General features: G+C 54.5%; 1 protein-coding gene across 17 annotated transcripts in view; it reads left to right on the top strand.

Moving 5' to 3' along the window:
• The window catches only part of PPFIA4 (PTPRF interacting protein alpha 4), a 52,308-nt gene that overhangs the window by 6,057 nt on the left and 26,113 nt on the right, over positions 1-20,138 (top strand). For 6 of the 17 annotated variants that reach the window (XR_010135013.1, XR_010135015.1, XM_063709395.1 and 3 more), the window contains exons 2-14: positions 6,067-6,698; positions 10,870-10,971; positions 11,401-11,565; positions 11,849-11,923; positions 12,166-12,255; positions 12,850-13,041; positions 13,322-13,468; positions 13,729-13,863; positions 15,701-15,784; positions 16,057-16,188; positions 16,392-16,454; positions 17,150-17,241; positions 19,248-19,356. Coding sequence is in view for 12 of the 17 variants with exons in the window: in XM_063709395.1 (XP_063565465.1) it covers positions 6,321-6,698; positions 10,870-10,971; positions 11,401-11,565; positions 11,849-11,923; positions 12,166-12,255; positions 12,850-13,041; positions 13,322-13,468; positions 13,729-13,863; positions 15,701-15,784; positions 16,057-16,188; positions 16,392-16,454; positions 17,150-17,241; positions 19,248-19,356 (1,764 nt within the window). In the remaining 5 variants the exon portion in view is untranslated. The other 11 variants (XR_010135017.1, XM_063709398.1, XM_063709397.1 and 8 more) reach the window with 5 other exon arrangements.

Genomic DNA, 20,138 nt, shown 5'->3' with positions numbered 1-20,138 from the left:
GGGTTAAGTGATCCTCCCACTTCAGCCTCCTGAGTAACTGGGACTACAGACGCATGCCGCTGTGCCCAGCTAATATATTTTTTTTTTTTTTAAGAGAGGATGTCTCACCATGTTGCCTAGGCTGGTCTTGAACTCTTGGGCTCAAGCAATCTTTCACCTCATCCTCCCAAAGTGCTGGGATTAGAGGCATGAGCTACCATGCCCGGCCTTCCCCATTAGTTTTGACATTAGTCCTACTAGGGTAGCAATGGCAAGGGTGACCATATGGCCAGGTGAAACCTGTGTTCTGCTGTGATTGTTAACAGTGGTTTACTGTCTAAGCCATGACCCTCTAAACCAAGAGGGTCATGGTTTGGACAGTAAGTTCTGTGCTCACTCAAGTGATAGGCCATGTCTTGGGAAGAGGTGGCCCATGTCTAACTCCTGGGGAGCAGCTGGAGAGCTGGGCTTCACAGACTCAGGCCCAGGGGAGCCTGTCTGAACAGATGCTTCCTTCCGTGTCCCCTGAATGAGCCTGGCATTAGGAGGCTGAGTGTATTCGGCAGCTGGTACTAACCTGTGCTTGGGCGGCATTTTATACTTCTCAGAACTGTTTCATGTCTGTTACCTCTTTGAGCCTCATGACAACCTGTGAGAGCACTGGAGCGTATTGTGTGTTATAATGTTCATTTTCCAGATTTGGGAACCTGAAGCACAGAGGGGTAAAGTCTCACTGCTAGTCGTGTTGGGGGCCCAGAGAACTGGATGCTTTTGAAGGGATCTGTGGCTAGCAGTGGAAACTCTTAAGTGGGGCTTTTCCAAGAGTTTTTTCTCTGGGAATGGCTTCCTGTAGCCAGAATAGATTTTTAATTTTCTTATTGTAGTTCAGTGGGCCTAGCCTTGAGGCGCTTTGGGAGCCTAGGGTGCTGAGAGTTCATTAACACTTACCGAGTTTTGCTGGGTGCTGATATCAGCACTTTGTGTAGGCTGACTCTAGACATCCTCTGTCCCAGCTGTCTGAGGTGGGTACTGTTATCATCCCCATTCACAGAGGTTGGGGAATGGAAGCTCAGAGAGATTCAGGATCTTCTCAGGGTCACCTGCATCATCAGCTGCTCTGGAGTCTGCCTTTCAAGACAGGAGCAGCCCCCATCTTGCTCTCAAGAAGGTTTAATTTTCAGACCAGGTGTGGTGGCTCACGCCTATAATACTAGCACTTTGGGAGGCCGAGGTGGGCAGACAGCTGAGGTCAGGAGTTTAAGACCACCCTGGCCAAAATGGTGAAATGCCATCTCTACTAAAAATAAAAATAGCCAGATGTGGTGGTGTGCACCTGTAATCCCAGCTACTCGGGAGGCTGAGGCAGGAGAATCACTTGAACCCAAGAGGTGGCCATGTCAGTCCTGTTTTGGAGTTCCGCTTCTTTGAAGTCAGTCAGGGATGGACTGCCCTGGAATGACCGTCAGCACAGGTCTGTTCAGTTCCATGGGTGTTAGGGCCCTGTGTTAGAGTACTCAGAGATGGGTCTACAGATGAGATGATGTAAAGTAAGAGAAATCCCATGAAGAGAGGTATAACTAGAGGGCAATGCTGGGTCAGCGGAAGGGCAGATCTCACACACTGGAGGGATCAGAAGAGACTCCATGGAGGAAGTGGTGTTTGAGATGAGCTTAGCAAGGTGATCTAAGCTCATGAGACCAACATGGAAAGGGAGATGAGAGGCAGGCCAGTGAGGAGCTGGACAAACAGGAGCTATAGGTGGGTCCTGGGAGCAGGCCTCAGTGAGCAGGGCTAGGGAAGGGCTACGGAACAGCAGGAGAGGAGGTAGGGCTGGATTTCTGGAGGAGAGGATGGGTGAGGGCCAGGCTTCTGGGGGTGCAAAGCTGGACAGGGAAGAAGGAGAAGCTTCTGGGCAGCCTGAGGCATGGGCAGCTGGGCTGCAGGCCCACGTTGGGGAGACTGTCTGAGAGTCCCAAGGACGAGGGCTCCGAAGAGTGTCTGTTTCTGCAGCGCCTATGGGAGTGGGGGGCAGTGGGGGGAACTCAGGGAAGCTGCCTACAACTTGGTGTGGAGCCAGCTAGGGGCTGGGAGCAGAGATTTGGGTGCGTGGAGGATGGGGCCTTCCAGTGGGGCCTTTCAGTCACCCATGGCCTCATGACCATCTTGGCTGCTCTGCAGAAGCCTTCCCCAGGCTGGAGGAGGAGAAGGACAGGGAAGGCCAGGGAGAGCTGTCCTCTGGCTGCCATCACCCTGATGAGGGTGGGGAAGGTTTCTTGGAGAGGACATGAAGTCTGAAGGAGTTGTCTTTACCCTCTCTCTTCTTCCTCCTTCTACCCCTCTTTGGCATGAGACAGACAAATTGAATCCTGGTTCTTCATTTCACTAGCTGCGTAGACTTGGTTACATGACATTGCATCTCAGTTCTCACTTCTGTGAAATGGGAAGAAGAATTACATCTTCCTTGCAAATAATTATGAGGATTAAAATAAATTAATCCATACCACTTGGAAGCACAGTGCTGGGCACATGGTAAATGTGAGTGACTTATAGCAGCTCTGGCGACCATTATTTTTCTGGAAGACCCCCGCCCTCCCCATTTCTTCAGATCCTCCTCTGACCTCCAGCTGGGCGGGTGTCCGACCCTCCTGTTTTCCCTCGTGGCTGCCACCTGGAGGCTCCCTTTTTGCCCAGCTGAATAGCCCCTCAGACGCTCCTAGCAGCCCTGCCCCGGGCTGTGGTCTCTGCAGGGGCTGGCAACCTTGCCTTTGTCCAGCTCTCTCCGTGGCCAGGCCGGCCATCTGGTAGGCAGGAGGGAGCCAGGCCTGTGTGTGGGGCCAGCCAGAGCAACAGACCCAAATGCCCATCCCTCCTGTGTGTTAGGAAAAGGTGGGGGTGACATTTGGGATGCCAAAGAGGCCCCCAAGTTACCTCTTTTGTGTTTCTAAAGGCCCAAGGCCTACTTTTTGTCCAATCTCCCACCCCCCACACACGCACACTCACACCCACTCGCTCTTGAGCCCTCTTCCGCTCTTTCACAGCCTGCCTACACTCCTCCCCGGCAAAGCCCCTTGCAAATGCTTGCTTTGGGGACTGGCAGCTTTCGCCTCTGAATCAGGACCTGTGAGTGTTACTTAGAAATTGTGCGGGAGTTGAGGAGGCTTCTGTTAGGCTGAGATGATAATTGCGCTATTTAAAGACGGCCCTGGAGCCAGAAGGAGCTGGAAGGAGCCAGGTGCCCCACGTGGCTGTCCTGGGGCTCCCTTCTGCTCACTGTTTCTGTGCAGCGGACAGGACAGGGGCAGGAGGTCCTGGACAGTCATCTCAGGGGCATCTGCCTGGCAGTCCTCTCTGGGCTATCTTCAGACCAGCTCTACATGATGCCATTTGGCCAGGGGAAGTGGAGTTGCTCGCTGGCACCTGGTTTAGAGAGAGGCCAGGAAAGGGCTAGTGAGAAGAGAAGCAACCAAAGCCAGCTTCTCAGTTGCTAAAATGACCAGGAGGATTTGGGGAGGCCAAGTTGGACCAGATAGCCAGTACCTCACAGTGGGCAGCCTGAGGTCCTGTTCTTCCTTCCTGAGAACTTCTCCAGCCCCTTTCCTGTAAGAAGCTTTAAAAACTCCACCCACAGGCGGCCAACACTAAGGTAATTCACATTCCCGTGCAATCACAGGGTGCTTTCTACTCTTCATTTGCTGCCCAGCCATGATCTCATCCCTCTAAGGTAGGCAAAACCAGGGTTGTGGGTTTTGTCTTGTAGCCAAAGCCTCAGTAGGTGATAACAAGCCTGAGGTCAGCCAGCTGGTCTGTGGCAGGACTGTACCCCAGTCTCCTGAGTCCCTGCTCTGGGCTTCTTCCTTTATGCTACGCTACGGGCTGCCTGGGGATCTGCTGGGCTGGGGCCATTCCTGGGATACCTAAGCTCCTTCCTGGCACACTATAGTCTTCTCCAAAGTTAGGCTCTGCCACAGGGGACCCCTTCCCTAGCCTAGTCTTCTCTTTTGGCCTCTCGTGGCATCTTGGTGTGTGTGGAGGGGTGGGGGAAGATGGGGAGGTGGGCCTGGATGTGGATGAGCTTGGTGGGGTAGGCTGGGGCCATAGGGCCTTTCAGCCTCAGGGCTGGAACATTCAGGGTGGAGGGACCTGGGCATGGTGGGTGGGAGAATTGGAGGAACGGCTGTTATCAGCATCAGGGAGATGGCAGCTCTGGGCAGACTGGGGCAGCAGCCCCTCCTCTCCACTCCCAGCTGCTCTGAGGAGCAGGGAGGTGCGAGTAGGCTGCCCTGGCAGCAGCAGTGTTGGGGAAAGGAGGAGGCAGACCAAGCTTCTACTTTTTACTTCTGTAGCCTTCTGGGACCCTGCCCTCCACAGTGGCTGTCTGGCTTGGGGAAGGATCCCCTTGACCAGAGTTTGTGTCCAGTTTCTATGCATGGGAGTGTGTATGTGGCCACATGTGTATCTGTTCTAGGTCTCTGTATTTCTGTCTTGGGGCATGTGTGTGTGCATGCCCACGTGCCTGCTTGCACTACTGCGCCCCTCTGGGAAGGGCTGTGAGTGTGAGCTCTGAATTTTCAAGCTGGTGCACTAACTTTCCTCGGATCTAGACCCCACATTGCTCCCTAGTCTCCCTCTTCCTTTCCCCTGTTTCTGCCTAGAGCATCAGTACTCTGGGGAGGGGGTCCAGGTAGGAGAGGCCCGGCCCTTCTCTGTTTTCCCTGCTGGGTTCAGTCCTGCCACAGGCTTGTGCAGTGTCTGACCTCTCACCTCACACTGGGTCCTGATGCTTCTTGTCCACCCTGACCCTCCTAGTCTGCCTGTTATTCTCACCCCGAGGGTAGACAGAAGGCTTTCCTTGTGTCTCCCATAAGATAAAAGAGAGGGGAAGGAGGGAAAACATCATTTTTGGGCCACCTCTAGTGTGCCTATTGCTGTGCTGGGGGCTTCACACCCCTTCTGTCCTGCAACTGGGGCCTCTGAAGACAGTCCTCTCTGAAAAACGACTAAGGTGGTAGCTTTCTAATGTAGACAGGGAGGTTGAAATCTGATTGTAGGCAGAGAAATCCCTAGCTGCATGCGGCCTTTTTCTCATTACTTTCGTGTTACTTCGTCGCCAGCTTCCTTTGCTCTGACCATTGGGCTCCTGTGCCAGGCTCAACGTATCAGCAGAGCCAGGCTATGCACATGCTAACTGACCTCACTGGTGACTTCTGCAGTGTCAGCAATGGGTAATGACGCCAAGAGAGCAGATTCTCAGCCATGATAGGGGCCACACTGTAGCCCCACCCTAGGAGAGTGGCACCCTGCACCTCTATATCACCCCTGGGTTCCTTTCCATCATTCAGTCCCTGCTCTGATGCAAAGGTAGGAGGCTGTGAACTCCGAATCCAAGCCTGCTGTCTGCTAGGCCTGCGTGCTGTCCTCCTTGGCAGGTTTTGGAAGTGGGGAATGACTTGAGCCAGAGCCTCCTCCCTGAATTTGGGCAATGTAGCAGGTCAGGGCTCTCTGCCTGCCCCAGTACCCAGTCTGTGCCTCTCCAAACCCTTAGCCATGTTGTGCCAGTATCCAGGGCAGGAACTACTCTGCCCCTGTTTCCTATGACCCCAAGAGTCCAGCCTTTAGGACTCACAGCCACTCCCACTAAGAGTCCTTTCTACCCATCTGCATTTGCCTTGGTTGGCTTAAGTGATGGGGAAAAGGTTGGGGGTGGCACAGAGACCCTATTTCCTCCCCTCCAACCCCCAGGTCTCAGGAGGACTCTGGGCATCCTGCCGGCTGCTCCCCTGCCGCTGACTGAATCATTTCTATATTTGGCCAGTGAGCCACGTGGGTAGGGGAACCACTGCCACTGCGGCTGCACTTCTGACAGCTGTGGGGAGCAGGGGGAGGCAGAGGCTGGGCAGTAGGCATGTGCATTCCTTGGGAGAACTAAGGAGGTGCCATCAGAGTGAGTAAGCCTGGAGAAGGGGCATGCGCCAGCACCTCCCTCTCCTCCCCCACGTTCTAGTTCAGGTCCTGTCTCCTCTGCTCCACCCCCTCCCCTGATGCCCTTCTCCACCCAGTTGGTACTCACAGCAGTCTCTTTTCCCACAGACACACTGCCCTCCAGAAACGATGGGTGTCGCTAGATCCAGCTGGGACTCTGCCAGCCTCCGGCACTCAGTCTAAGAGAAGGGCCATCTTCCAGCCCTGCTGTCCCTGCCTGTCATGGCCACATTCAGCTGCTGTCTGCATGTCTGGGGACACAGGGCACCCAGCCCCAGCCCTGAGAAGTTAAGCCAGGCCTTCTGGCTCGGTTCCACAGGGGCACTCCAGACCCCAGGCCCCTTTCAGAGCAAAAGCAACTGATGCTATGGGAGAAGCCCTGCCCACCTGTCCACTCGCCTGGCACTGCCCACTCTGAGACCCATGCACTGGGTTCCCCTGGAGGTGCCAACCCTGTGAGTCCCTCCCTGTCCCCTGACGCTGAGAAGGCCCTGCCAACCCCCACCATGTGTGAGGTGATGCCCACAATCAATGAGGGGGACCCCCTGGGTCCCCCTCATGGCGCCGATGCTGACGCCAACTTCGAGCAGCTGATGGTGAACATGCTGGACGAGCGGGAGAAGTTGCTGGAGTCTCTTCGGGAGAGTCAGGAGACCTTGGCGGCCACACAGAGCCGGCTCCAGGATGCCCTACACGAGCGGGACCAGCTCCAGCGCCACCTTAACTCCGCCCTCCCCCAGGTAAGGCCCGAAGGCCTGCGTCTCTCTTAACCCCTTTCCCTCCTCTAGCCCTGCTAGATCCACTGGGCCCTCAGCTCATCTGCATCTATTTGCATATCAACAATTGGAATTCACTGAGCATTTACTCTCCTTCATCTCTCTACTTGAATTCTTTCCCTGTCACTCCCAAGCTCCTCAGTCTGGAAGGTGAAATGGATGGAATTTGATGTGGGTAGAAAAACGCAGCCATAGGTGTCAGCTACAGTGAGCTCAGGCGGCCAGTAGGTGGCACCCTAGACTGGAAAGAAACCTCCCTGCGTACTACTCTCCGGTGCCCTGTTCTTGGAGGTGGGTGGGGAATCACAGACAGTAGAGATGGGTGAGTTCTTAGAGATCATCTCGTCCAGCTCCGTTATTGCATAGATCAAAAAAGCAAGAGACATCACATGGAAGATGATAGGAAGGGCTGAATCTAGCAGCCGGATGTCTCGACATCCTGTCTCGCACTCAACAGCACAACCACCAGCTGTCCTGTAGTCCCGTGTACTGTGTCCTTTCTGTGGACCAAGCACTTTATAAGGATTCTCTCACTAAATTCTTACAACCCTGAAGTTGGTGCTGTTACCACCATCATCCCATTGTACAAATCACGGAACAAAAGCTGGGGAGATGAGTAAGTTGCTCGTGGCCATGCAGGTAGTGTGTGGTGGAGGCGGGAACTGAGCCTGGGGCTAAGTGCCTGGAGAGGCCAAGTTTCTCACCACTGCACCTATTTCTCCATCACTACATTGGCCTGGGAGCTCCCTGCTGATGCCTGCTTATCACCCACTTGGTAGATATTCCAGGCATGGCGCATGCTCTGGGGATGCAGGAGGGAGCAGGAGCCTGGATGATTTGGTTCTTGGGCTGTTTAGCTGCTGCTTGTCAAAGAAGCTGTGAACTCTGCCTGATAACCAGGCCCAGAGAGGGCTGGGGGTTATGTGTCTGTGAGACAGTGCTCACAGTGACTGTGGGAACATCCTGCCCTCTCTGCCCCTCGTATGAGCAGAGAGATGGGTATTGAAAGCCAGCTGAGGACACATGGCATAGCCTACCCTGACCCAGTGGGGGCGCTGCTGGGGTTGGGAAGGCAGCCATGAGGAGCTGAAGAGCTCAAGCCTCAGCGCCAGGCCCTTCCCGGTGTGTGGGGAAGAGAACCAGGGCTGGGCCTGAGTGGGTGAGTTTCCTACACAAAAGTGATGCTTGGTGGACAAGAATACAGAGCCCTGGTGAAGCAGTTGGGTGGGCAGGTGGGGACCTCCTCTTTCATTGTGCATGAAGCTCTGAACTTGCCCTAGAGTGAATGAACTAGTTCCTGCCACCAAGGAGCTCATAGACTAGGAAGGAGATACACAACCCATGTGACCGGAGAGAATGCAGAGGAAGATAAGAGAGGCCCAAAAGGGTTATGAAGCATAGTATCAGTGATAAAAATAGCTGCTTTTGATGGGCTTGGGCTAAGTGCTTTCTATATATTGGCTCATTTGACTCTCATACCAGCACCTGGAGGGAGGACTGTTACCTCTGTCTTACAGATCAGAGAATGAGGCTCAGAGAGATTAGGTAACTTATTCAAGATCATACAGCTAACAGGGGCAGAGCTGAGATTTGATCCCAGGCCTACTTGACTTCCCACACTGAAGCTTCATGAGGTCAGGGGTTGTGTCTTTCTTGTCACTATATCCCCAGTGACCTGCACAGGACCTGGTACATGATAGGTGCTCACAAATATTTGTGGTTGAATGATGGACTCCCAAGGTGGTGTTCTTGACCACTCCTCCAAATGGCTTTCAGGAGAGGGAGAGAGCCTCCCCGTGGGGAGTCTGGACAGCTCCCAGCAAGGCTGTATCCTTTGAGATGGGCTTTGAAGGATGATTATGATTTATTTCATCGGGTGGTGACAGAGCTTTTCCAGGGGGAGGGAGTCCACTGAGCCAAGATGTGATATTAGGAAGGCATGCTGGTGTTTAGAAGCAGCAGGTGATCCAGGTTGACTGGGTCTTAGGGGTTATGGAAATGACATGAGAGAGAAGTTTGAAAACCAGGATAAGAAGTTTGTATTTGTAGGCTGGGTGCAGTGCCTCACTCCTGTAATCCCAGCACTTCAGGAGGCTGAGGTGGATGGATTGCTTGAGGTCAGGAGTTCAAGATCAGCCTGAGCAATGTGGCAAAACCTCATCTCTACAAAAATCCCAAAAATTAGCTGGGCATGGTGGCAAATGCCTATGCTGCCAGCTACTCGTGGGGCTGAGGTGGGAGGATCACCTGAGCCCAGGAGGTCCAGGCTGCAGTGAGTTGAAATTGAGCCACTGCACTCCAGCCTGGGTGACAGAGGAGACCCTGTCTCCTGTGTTTGTAGACAGCATTGTGCTTTGGGAGATTTGTAGACAGCAGGGTGTCAGATAGGTTAGAGGTGGAAGGGAGGGGACAGGTATCCTGTGGTGGGGGGAGATAAGACAGCTGCTGAGCTTGAGGCCAGGAGAGGGGGCAGCACCAGCCTTTTGGTGGTGGTGTCATGGTGTAGGGCTGGGTGGCAGGCTGTCAAGCCCTGTCTCTGATTACAAGCATGTGTACATGACTGCGTGTGCCTGTGAAAGTGTGACTGTGTTTGTGCATAAGCTGAGGGGTGAGACAGCATCAGGCCTGGGCTTCTGGAGTATGAGATGCTTGACCTTGACCACCTTTGGCCATGGCCCTGACAGAAAGGCAGTAATTGAGTAATAATGTCAGAGGTTCATGGTTTCTCATGCTCTGGCGTCTCTTGTCCCTTCTGCCCTCCCACAACCCTTCTAGCCCCTTTTGCCCTATCTGGAGTGATGAGAGGGGATTGGGAGTTCTTTCTTTGGTCATGAATCCTTGGTGTGTGAGGGAGGCTGCAGGTTAGGACAGGGATGAGGCCTGTTGCATCGCTCTTAGACCTTGGACATCCGCAGAGTTGGGGCCACTCATTTGAAAACCTCCCTGGAAGGAGGTGATGTTTAGCTAAACAGGATATGATGAGCCTGGAATGTGGGAGCAGTCTCTCACCCCTGTATGCTTGTCCTGATGGGGGAGGGTGGGCTGGCAAGGTCTCTGAAGTTATCTGGGCCTGACAGTGTGGAAATGGGTCCCTCTAGAAGTGATACTTGGTACATGGATATTTGGTAAAGCCAGGGCAACTGCCTTGGCATCAGGAGCTGGGACGTAGCCCTTGCTTGGTTGAGCAGGGCTCCTAGAAAGCCTGACTGGGCAGGTCTGCATACCCTCTTGCTCCTATGTAGGTAGGTCCTTTGATCTGCTTATTTCACCCGCTACTTGCAGTTTGCAAAGCCTTGGGATGGGGCTGGAAGAGCTCCCTGGGGCACTCATGCAGGCATTATCTTCAAAAGCTCTTTCTCTTCCCTGTTTCTTTTATTTATTTATTTTTATTTTTCGAGACGGAGGCTCACCCTGTCGCCCAGGCTGGAGTGCAGTGGTGCCACCTCAGCTCACTGCAACCTCCGCCTCCCGGGTTCAAGTGATTCTCCTGCCTCAGCCTCTGGAGTAGCTGGAATTACAGGTGTGTGCCACCACGCCTGACTAATTTTTGTATTTTTAGTCGAGACAGGGTTTCACCATGTTGGCCAGACTGGTCTCAAACTCCTGACCTCAGGTGATCTGCCCGGCTCAGCCTCCCAAAGTGTTGGGATTACAGGCGTGAGTCACTGTGCTGGGCCTTCTCTTCCCTCTTTCATATCCATCAGTTTCTGTTTGGACCTTAATCCGCCAAACCAGAAGCAGAATTCCCCTCCATTAGCTTCTAAAGGAAAATGTCATTGAATTCCTGGAGAAATGGAAATGCCAAGTGGGAGGGAGGATGTAATCTGGTCATATTGGTGGCTGGATGGGGAAGGGTCTGCAGAGCAGACTCAGTGACTTTCTCACTCTTGTGTACAACTCTGTTCCCTTGGATTCTAATACATGGAATGCATGGAGGACCCAGAGATGTGGACCCCTCTGGAGAAGCACATGCTAGCTACAGGTTTACTGACCTGCAGTGTGGATGGATTGGGATTTTGTGGGGGAGGTGGTGGAAGTAAGGGATGGGTGAGAGGATCCCACCACTGACTTGCACGTGCAGGACACTGCTTTGGGGGTGAATCCCCAAGCACTGAGGGGCCTTGGGGGTTTTCAGGAATTTGCCACCTTAACCCGGGAGTTGAGCATGTGTCGGGAGCAGCTTCTAGAGCGGGAGGAAGAGATATCAGAACTGAAAGCAGAACGGAATAACACACGGGTAAGTGGGGATGACCTTGTGTCGCGCGCGCGTGCGTGTGTGTGTGTGTATGGGGGTGTGTTGTGAACACCTTGACCAAGAGAGCAGGCAAGAGTGGGGCCAGGCACAGTCCTAGCTCAAGCCCCATCCTTCCCTCTTCCTGTCTCCCATCCTGGGGTGAGAGTTACATCGTTTAACCACCAGTGCTGGGCTCTCCACCTGTAGTTGCTGGTTCACAGAAAGCTCAGGGTCCTGGGGAGAGGCCGGGGCAGTCACCTTGAGTAGTATCAGTTGGGGCAGGAGCTCTGTGCCCATTTGGAAGTATTTCAGTGTTTTCACAGTGGGGTGGCTTTACTCATGTCTGCTCGGGGATCACGTGGACCCTGCTTGTAGCCCCTGGGGCACATGCTTATAGCCCTCCCTCTCACCCTCCCCTGCTCTCCCTGCCAGCTGCTTCTGGAACATCTGGAGTGCCTGGTGTCCCGCCATGAACGGTCACTGCGGATGACTGTGGTGAAGCGCCAGGCCCAGTCACCTTCGGGGGTCTCCAGTGAGGTGGAGGTGCTGAAAGCCCTCAAGTCACTGTTTGAGCACCACAAGGCCCTGGATGAGAAGGTGCCCACCTGCCCGCCAGCCCCCACATCCAGCCAGGCTGCCCTGGAGCCTCCCATGTATCCCTTCTCTGAGATTTCCACATCCGGTATTTAGGGAGCACTGGCTCCCTCCAAACATTGTCTTAACTTCAAGGTCCTCCTGTTAGGCTCCCTCCTGCAAATGTGCTACTTAGTAGGCCCTTCACTGTCCTCATGCTTGGTGGTGGTAGACCAAGCCCAGTCTCTTCCAGCCTGACTCAAGTGGGGTCCCCCTTTCTTCCTGCATCTCCCCTTACCTTGAGCAGGTGCGAGAGCGGCTCCGGGCAGCGCTGGAGCGAGTCACCACCTTGGAGGAGCAGCTGGCAGGTGCCCACCAGCAGGTAATCTGCCTGCTCACCCTCAGTCTGCAGCTCCTGGAAGTCCAGGCTGGTTCACCCCTGTGCCCTACTCTGTTTCTTGTCAGATTTCTCCCTGCCATGGCTGGAAGCTGCTAGGCAAGGCTAGGCTGAGCACCTCTTTCTAGGAGACATTTTTTAACTAAGACAGGGGCTTTGGAAGGGTCTGGAATGTATGGGAGGTTCTCTTCTCTTTGACTCATTGCCCTGGGGCTTGTGCCCTACAGGTGTCTGCCCTGCAGCAGGGGGCAGGGGTGCGGGATGGAGCGGCAGAAGAGGAGGGGACTGTGGAGCTGGGGCCGAAACGCCTGTGGAAGGTAGGTCATGGAGAGCTGTGTAGCAGGGGTCATGTGTTCCCCAAGGTGGGAGGTTGGAGGCCCGGCTCTGCCTTAGTTCAGTAGACTAACTGCTTGAATTAAATTTGAGGCTTTCTCTGATATTCCCCCTTCTCTTTTCTTCTTCTCCCTACCCCATCTACAATGAAATCTGTAGATTTTTATTTTAGTGCCCAACACATGCTGGGCACATCATACGCTTGTCTGCTTGAATTGTTAGGCACCGTCTGCCTCATGTGGCAGCATCAGGCAAGATTCCTTCTCTGTCTGAACCTTTGTTCCCCCAGTCATGCCCCTTTCTGGGTTACAAGAGGCTGGCATAGCAGATAAAACTAGAACCTTGTTTTTCAAGAGAGACAAAGAATAGCAAGGTGTTTGGTCATTGTCAGGAGTGACCTCCTGGGGCCCAGAGGGAGGCAGTTGTAGCCAGAGGAGTGCTGTGATGTTGGGGGCAGAGCCTTGACCTGCTCTGGGTGTGCTATTCCTCCTTCCACCCCTGGGATAGGGGAGTGGGGTGGGTGGGATAGGGGAGTGGGGTGGGTGTGACTCACAGAGCTACTGTCCCTATCCCTGGAGGAGGATACGGGCCGGGTAGAGGAGCTGCAGGAGCTCCTGGAGAAGCAGAACTTTGAGTTGAGCCAGGCCCGGGAGCGACTGGTCACCCTAACAACAACCGTGACTGAACTCGAGGAGGACCTGGGCACGGCCCGCCGGGACCTCATCAAGTCGGAGGAGCTGAGCAGCAAGCATCAGCGGGACCTCCGGGAGGTGCGTGAGGGCGCAGACCTGCTCTGTGACCTCATTGTGGAGCATGTGGAGGGAGAGCCAGGCAAAGGCTCTGGGGCGTGAGACTGAACACCTGCCTCCTTGCCTGGCTCCATTGTGGGGGGCAGTCATGGAAGGGGTGGGCCAAAGCCAGAAACTGACAGGAGAGTGTAGCTCATGCCCCTTAATGGATTCCAATCAGCCAGGTGTGGGTGGGGAGGTGTAGACAGGATGGGGACAAGGAAAGGCTGGTTACCATCCTTCTTGTCCCCTCTTCTCCCAGGCTCTGGCCCAGAAGGAGGACATGGAAGAGCGCATTACTACACTGGAGAAGCGCTACCTGGCTGCTCAGCGTGAGGCAACATCCATCCATGACCTCAATGACAAGCTGGAGAATGAGCTGGCCAACAAGGAGTCCCTGCACCGCCAGGTACTTCCTCAGGGTGGGGTGGGGATGGGCATTGTACTTAGCCCTGGAGGTGTCCTCGTGAACCTACTGGTGATGGCTGAGGAGCCCCTGGGGTCCTGCAGGTCACCCTTTGAAAGGGGAAGTCAGGCGTCTCGGGCAGCCAACAACCAAGATTGTCCCTTGCTGCTTCTGACCTGTCATCTGCTCTCTGCTGAGGCTGGGGTGGGGGTGGGGGCTTCAGTGCTCCCTTTTGAATCACTTCACCACCCCCACATTGCTAGTGTGAGGAGAAGGCCCGACACCTGCAGGAGCTGCTGGAGGTGGCAGAGCAGAAGCTGCAGCAGACGATGCGCAAGGCAGAGACGCTGCCAGAGGTGGAGGCTGAGCTGGCCCAGAGAATTGCAGCCCTCACCAAGGCAAGTGGGCCAGGGGCCTGGGATCTGCCTCTGTCCCCCATGTTCTGAGCTCTCAGGGAGCCAGGCAGGGAAGGGAGCGCGTGGGAGGCGCACTGGGCCAGGAGCCAGAAAACTGCTTCCCGCCGTGTGATTCCAGGGAGCACACTGCCTTGTGCCTGTCAGTTGGAAGAGTAATCCCTGTCCTCATCACCCTGCAGGGATGTGACAATCTCATAAGAAGGGGTGTAAAAGTACTTGAAGGAGAAGAAACTATGTTGATGCAAAGTGTTTTTCTTTCTTTTTTTTTTAATCCTCTACACCATTGTGGTGAATACTTTCTTTCACTTGGGGCTGGAGCAGAAAGATTAGGACTTTCATCTCTGGAAAGATGAAACCTTAGAAGAGAAATGGTATATATATCCCTGAAGGGCAAAGGGGTGAGAGTTAGGTTGAGTACATCTTTGATTGCCAAATTGAAGCTTCTAGATCTAGGGACTGCTCCTGGTTGTTTGAAGGCTGCAGTTTTAGGATGAAGAAAAAAGAATACAATTTTATTTAATGGATACTTTATGAAGTAGTAATTCCTGAGAGGTGTGCTGGCTGAAAACATAATAGGTTCTGGAAGAGCCAGGTAAATGCCTGGATTTAGACATGCAGGTGTTAATCAAAATAATTTAGGAGTGTTTTCAGCTGGTCAGCCTCATATGGGATCTTCGAACCCGTGGCGAGAAGAAAACCGGTGTTTAGGAAGCACCAGGCACAGTGCTCGGAAGGGAGAGGCTGGCCGGCCAGTGTGCAGCTCAGCTGCTTCGAGGACGGAACCTGCAGCCTGGCTGTGTCCCAGCAGACCCAGGACCAAGACTGCTTCTGCCACTGACTGTCTCTGCGACCTGGGAAAAGTCATCCCCTCCCTTATCTGGGCCTCAATGTCCTTATCACTATGGTGGAGTTAGACGGGATGGTCTCGGAGGTCTTTCCAGCCTCGAGGAATGAAGGATTGGGTTGAAATCACAGCAGAGGATGTTATGTGTGGGCTGCTGAGCAGTCAGCCTTAGTGTCTCCCAAAGCTGACATGAAGGCATGGGCTGAAATGATTAATACAGTCAAGTGAGTCATCGCAGGAGGAGTTTAAGGAAGGATTTCCTGACTATAAGAGATGTGGCTTTCTAGAATATCTTGCCAGCAGAGACAGTAGGGTCTCCATCTCTGGACATCCATGACTGGAAAGGGAGACTACTCCACCTGGGCTGGTTTAATGGCAGAGCCGTAACCATGCGGGGCTAACATTTGTTGAGTGCTTACTATGTTCTCAGTGTTCGCCTTGGATTATTTCATTTAGTCTTTGTGATGGTCCAGTGGGCCTGGGTGCTATTATTACCCACATTTTACAGTTGTGGAAACGAAGGCACATAGAGGTTTGGTAACTTGTCTGAGGTCACACAGGTGGTAAGAGGGAGCCAGGATTTGAACCCAGGCGGTGTGGCATGAGCCCATGCTCTTCAGTGTGGTTCTATCCATCTGGAGGCGTAGAGGTTTATGGTAGCTCATGCTTTCAAGTGGAGCTTTTTCTGGAAGCATGGGGATTATTTACAGTCTCTTGAACTGCTAGCTTCAGGATGTTTTAAGGCTAGGCCTGAGCGAGGAGGAGGCAGGGGAGACCTGGCAGGTATTGAAGTACCTGGGAAGAAAGGCAATGGGGATGGTGGTCCTGCTCCAAGATGATAAGTGGAGGCTGAGCTTCACTGGTACTGGGGGCCATGATCCCCAGGGCCACCCTGGCACCAGGGTGCAGGGGATGCAGGGCCTGAGCAGGAAGAACAGAGATCTGCGGGCTGCACCGACCCATCCCTGCCCCTAGGCTGAAGAACGGCATGGCAACATTGAGGAGCACCTGCGGCAGCTGGAGGGACAGCTGGAGGAGAAGAACCAGGAGCTGGCACGGGTGAGGGCACCAGGCTGGGCCCTCAGGCCCCCTCCTTCCCGCAGGACAGGCTCCCAGGGCGGTCTGTGGAAGGGGCACGGAGGAAGGGCCTGGCCAGGGACATAGCCACAGAGAGTGGGAGGAGGCTGGCAGGTGAGGGGGGAGGTGGTCAGGAGACTGGAGAGAGGGGCTCCCAGAGAATGAGAAGAGGACAGGGGAGGGAGTCAAACCCCAGCAGGAGGGGGTGGTCCTCCCTGGGAGGGCGGCCTGGTGCGAGGCAGACGGCTGTGCAGGTGCGCCAGCGGGAAAAGATGAATGAGGACCACAACAAGCGGCTGTCGGACACAGTGGACCGGCTGCTCAGCGAGTCCAACGAGCGTCTGCAGCTCCACCTGAAGGAGCGCATGGCTGCCCTGGAAGAGAAGGTGCCCAGAGGGGCGGGGTTGGGATGCGAGAGGTTAGTGCTGGGTGTGGGGAGGGGGGAGGCGGGACTGTGATGGGCGCAGGCGGGGTCTCAATGGGGTGGGTGGCCAGCCTGGAGAGATGGGGCTGAGACTGCACACCCAGAGGCTCAGGTCTGGAATGGGAGAGGAAGGCAGGGGCCTGGCTCACAGCTGCTCTCCCCCAGAACACGTTGATCCAGGAGTTGGAGAGCTCCCAGCGGCAGATTGAGGAGCAGCACCACCACAAGGTACCCGGCTGTGGCCAGCCCCGCCCAGCCTGGGAGGGCCGGGTTGCAGGGAGGAAAGGACACCCTGCTTTTAACGCTGCTGCTCTGATACCTGGCAGTGTTGGTGCATATGTTAGTGCACTACATACATTATTCCGTGATTTCTCACTAGAGCCCATCATGGTAGGTACATTACTGCCCACAGGGAAAGAAGAAACTGAGGCCAGAAGCGTAGGGCAGAGGTGGACAGCAGAGAGGCAGGGCCCAGTGAGGGGCTCCACCCCAGGATTTGGAGGGAGCTTCAAACCCTGGTGCGGCCAGAGCCTGGTGATTCTGGGAGGATTTGCCTCTGTCCTGGCCTCGGCAATGTCTGTGAGGCCTGAGAGGGTGCTGGGGCCCTCTGCTGCCCAGCCTCATCTGCTGTGCATCTGTGCAGTAGTGAGGGGTCGGCAGGCCTAGGCTAGCAGAGCCCTCCCCAGACAGACCCCCTCCTGGCCCTGCCCCTGCCCATCCTTCCACTCACTCTCTGGTTGGACCTCTTCTCGTTTGGTGTCATCTGTGGGCCTGGCCTGGGGCCCCTGGCTTTGGACTTTGCAGTACATTCTTCAGCTTCTCCCCAACTCTGCTGTCCTCTTTGTCCCTCTCTGACTCCCACTCTCCCTCTCTGTCCCTCCCTGGCCCTCACTCCCGCCCCCACCCCGGGTCTGCTGGCACAGGGCCGCCTGTCTGAAGAGATTGAGAAGCTGCGCCAAGAGGTGGACCAGCTGAAGGGCCGAGGGGGGCCGTTTGTGGATGGCGTCCACTCCAGGTACTGCAGCGCCAGAGGCTGGGCATGCCAGGACGGGGTCCTGATGGACCGTGAGGAAGGAGACTTCCTTCCAACAAAAGACTGCCCAGGACCTCAGGGTCCTCCTCCTGTTCAGGGTGGGACACTGAGGCTCAGATAACTTGGTCAGAGTCACCCAGCTTACTTGGGCAGTTTGGGAGGGAACACCTGTCCTCCGAGGGCTGCTGAGAGGCGAGTCATCAGACAGCCAGTGCTCTGTCCCCGCTGTGGTAGGACATAGGCCATGATTTCTGCTTCCTTGACAGAGGGCACACCCCTGAGAGAGGCCTGCACATCCCTTGCTTAGCCATGTCCCACAAGGCCCACTGGTAGGGAGAGCCACTCACTCCAGTTCTCTTGAGAGTCAAGGACCACCTGAGTTCAGGCAGCGGGCAGAAAGGCAGCAGGAGAGATTGGAATGAAGCATCAGAAACTTCCTTACTGGAAGTTGAGACGCCATGGCAATCCTATGTACTTGGCATCCCTTTTCTTGAAACCATTGTGAGAGGTGGAGCTTATCTCCTAATGCTTGAATTAGGCCCATGTTTAGGGAACCTCGGGATTTCCCCCACATTTTGTGGAGCGATGGGTATTGAATTCAGACCTCGAGCCTGTCCTCAGTACCCAGGCCAGAGAGGTGGGGTGAAGACAGGGGAGAATGAAGTGGATGGTGCCACTCAAGGTTCATGGCTCTTGGCTGTTTTCTCTCCAAACCAAAGTCTCTTAGATCAGAACCCTTGCCGTTCCCTTTGGTCATGTGCTTGCTCTATCAGGGAAATGGGGATGAACTACCATGAAGAAAGGTTAATGGAAATATCCATATGGATATGTGTGGAGGAGCAGTGGTTGAAATAGGGAAGGGGATGTTGAGCTTGAAGAAGAGAAGCCCACGGGTGTCTGGGGTGGTAGAGACTTAAGTGCCATCTCCACGCTCGCCAGGAATTATTGTATATGGGTATGAAGGGAAGCAGAGGATGGAGACAGGCAACAGTAGTTGGCATTTCTCCTACTTCTCCCATCCTGACCAGAAGAGACAACCCCTCAATTAGTAAAATACGGCCCACAGTACACCAAGCCATTTGCCACTGCTTGGCTTTTTTTTTTTTTTCTTAATGGTTGGGAATGCTTGGGTTCGACTATAGAATCATTGGATTCATCGTGGAATTGGGGCTGAGTTGCAGGGAGAAAAGGGGAACGTGCAGGAACTTCCCTCTCCCTCCAGTGACCTTGTATGGTCTATTGTAGGCTCACTGTGTCCCTTCACTCTGGACTCCCTCAAGGGTTCCAAGTAGGAAGGCGCAGGGAGGAAGTATCACTAGGGGAGGCTTCCAGATATTCCAGGGGATTGTTGCTTGGGTCCTAAAATCTCAGGGTTGGAATAGACTCTTGGGGCAGTCAAAGTATTTTCTCTGGCTTGTGTTTCTGACAGTGTCAGGGCCTCCTAAAGCTTCCTAGGCATAGGGGTATGCCTGGCTTGAATTTTAACCAGGGACTCAGTCCAGATTATGGGGAGACCCGAGGAAAAGTGCTGGGTAGAAGACCAAAAAACAAAGACCCTCAGAGTGAAAAGGGCCTCTAGACATCATCCCTTCCAACGTCTCCCAGTGCCTGGAGCCCTCCTGCGCCACGTGTGTCAGATGGCCGGAGAGCCTCTGCTCGAATACCTCTTTGATGGGGAGCTCAACTTTTTAAAAGCCACCAGTTGCATCGTAAGCCAACTCTTGCCATTAGAAGATCCTTCTTATGCCAGATGGAAAACCGCTCTCTGGAACTTTCTCCCCTGGCTCATTCTGACCCCTGGAGCACCAGGGCATACGTCTGCTCTCTTGCTTACACAGCAGCCCTTCAGACATTTGTGACAGCTCTATGTCCTGCTAAGATGTCTCTTCTCTGAGCTGAAGATCCCTCGACTCTTTGGGCCCACTGGGTGTGAGCTGGGGGTCTCAGTCCTCAGGGCCTGTCTTTTCTCTCCCCCATCACCGCTCAAGGTCTCACATGGGCAGTGCAGCAGACGTGCGGTTCTCCCTGGGCACAACCACACACGCAGCCCCAGGCGTGCATCGCCGCTACTCGGCATTGAGGGAAGAGTCTGCCAAGGTGAGGGGGTGGAGGGATCTCCTCAGGGAGTTTGGGGTCAATTCGGCCGCGTGCCTGGCTCCAGTTACGCAGACGGCTGGTGTGTGGGGCAAATCCTTCCCCTTCCCTCCCCTGTGTCAATGACAGCTGCAGCCCTGGGGTTGAGGCCATCGTCAGCTGCAACAGCTGTGCCCCCCCCGCTTGCCTTGGCCTCCTGGTGGGCAAGAGGTGGGGGCTGGCAGGCAGCCAACAGTCCCTGAGGCCCCACTGAAGTGTGTGTGCGTGTGCCTGGGCGTGCAGGCGTGTGTATCTGGTGGTCGGGCGTGGGGGGCGGGGGAGCTTCACGGGTAAGATGGAATTGGCAGACTTTCTGGAACAAAAGCTGTGGTTCATGGCGGAGACGAGGGAGGGATGACAGGTTAACTGGCCCTTGGGATGGCACCTGGAGTTTTCCGAGAAGCAGCTGTGAGTTCATGCTGTCTGAGTCTGCCTAGGGAGATTAGGGGAGAATGAGGAAAGATATGGGGCAGAAAAATGCCGAGTTTGATCTTTTGGGAAAGTGCGATTATTCGTCATGCTCTGTCCTGAGTCCAGGTCCTCTAAATATCATTTAGAGCACTGGGGTATTAGAAGATATAGATGGAGAAAGAGGGAACTCCTAGTCTCAGGGGAAGATTCATTCTGCCCTTAAGAAACCCTCAGTCTGATGGGGGAGTCACAGTCTGAAGGTGCCTCTTTTTCTTTCTCCCCCGACTTCTTTGCTCTTTCTGTTTATAAGAATATAGCAGCTATCCAGGAGCTGA

The sequence above is a fragment of the Gorilla gorilla genome, chromosome 1, assembly GCF_029281585.2.
Source record: "Gorilla gorilla gorilla isolate KB3781 chromosome 1, NHGRI_mGorGor1-v2.1_pri, whole genome shotgun sequence".
NCBI classification, from domain to species: domain Eukaryota; kingdom Metazoa; phylum Chordata; class Mammalia; order Primates; family Hominidae; genus Gorilla; species Gorilla gorilla.
This window is presented reverse-complemented; position numbering and strand designations above follow the sequence as displayed.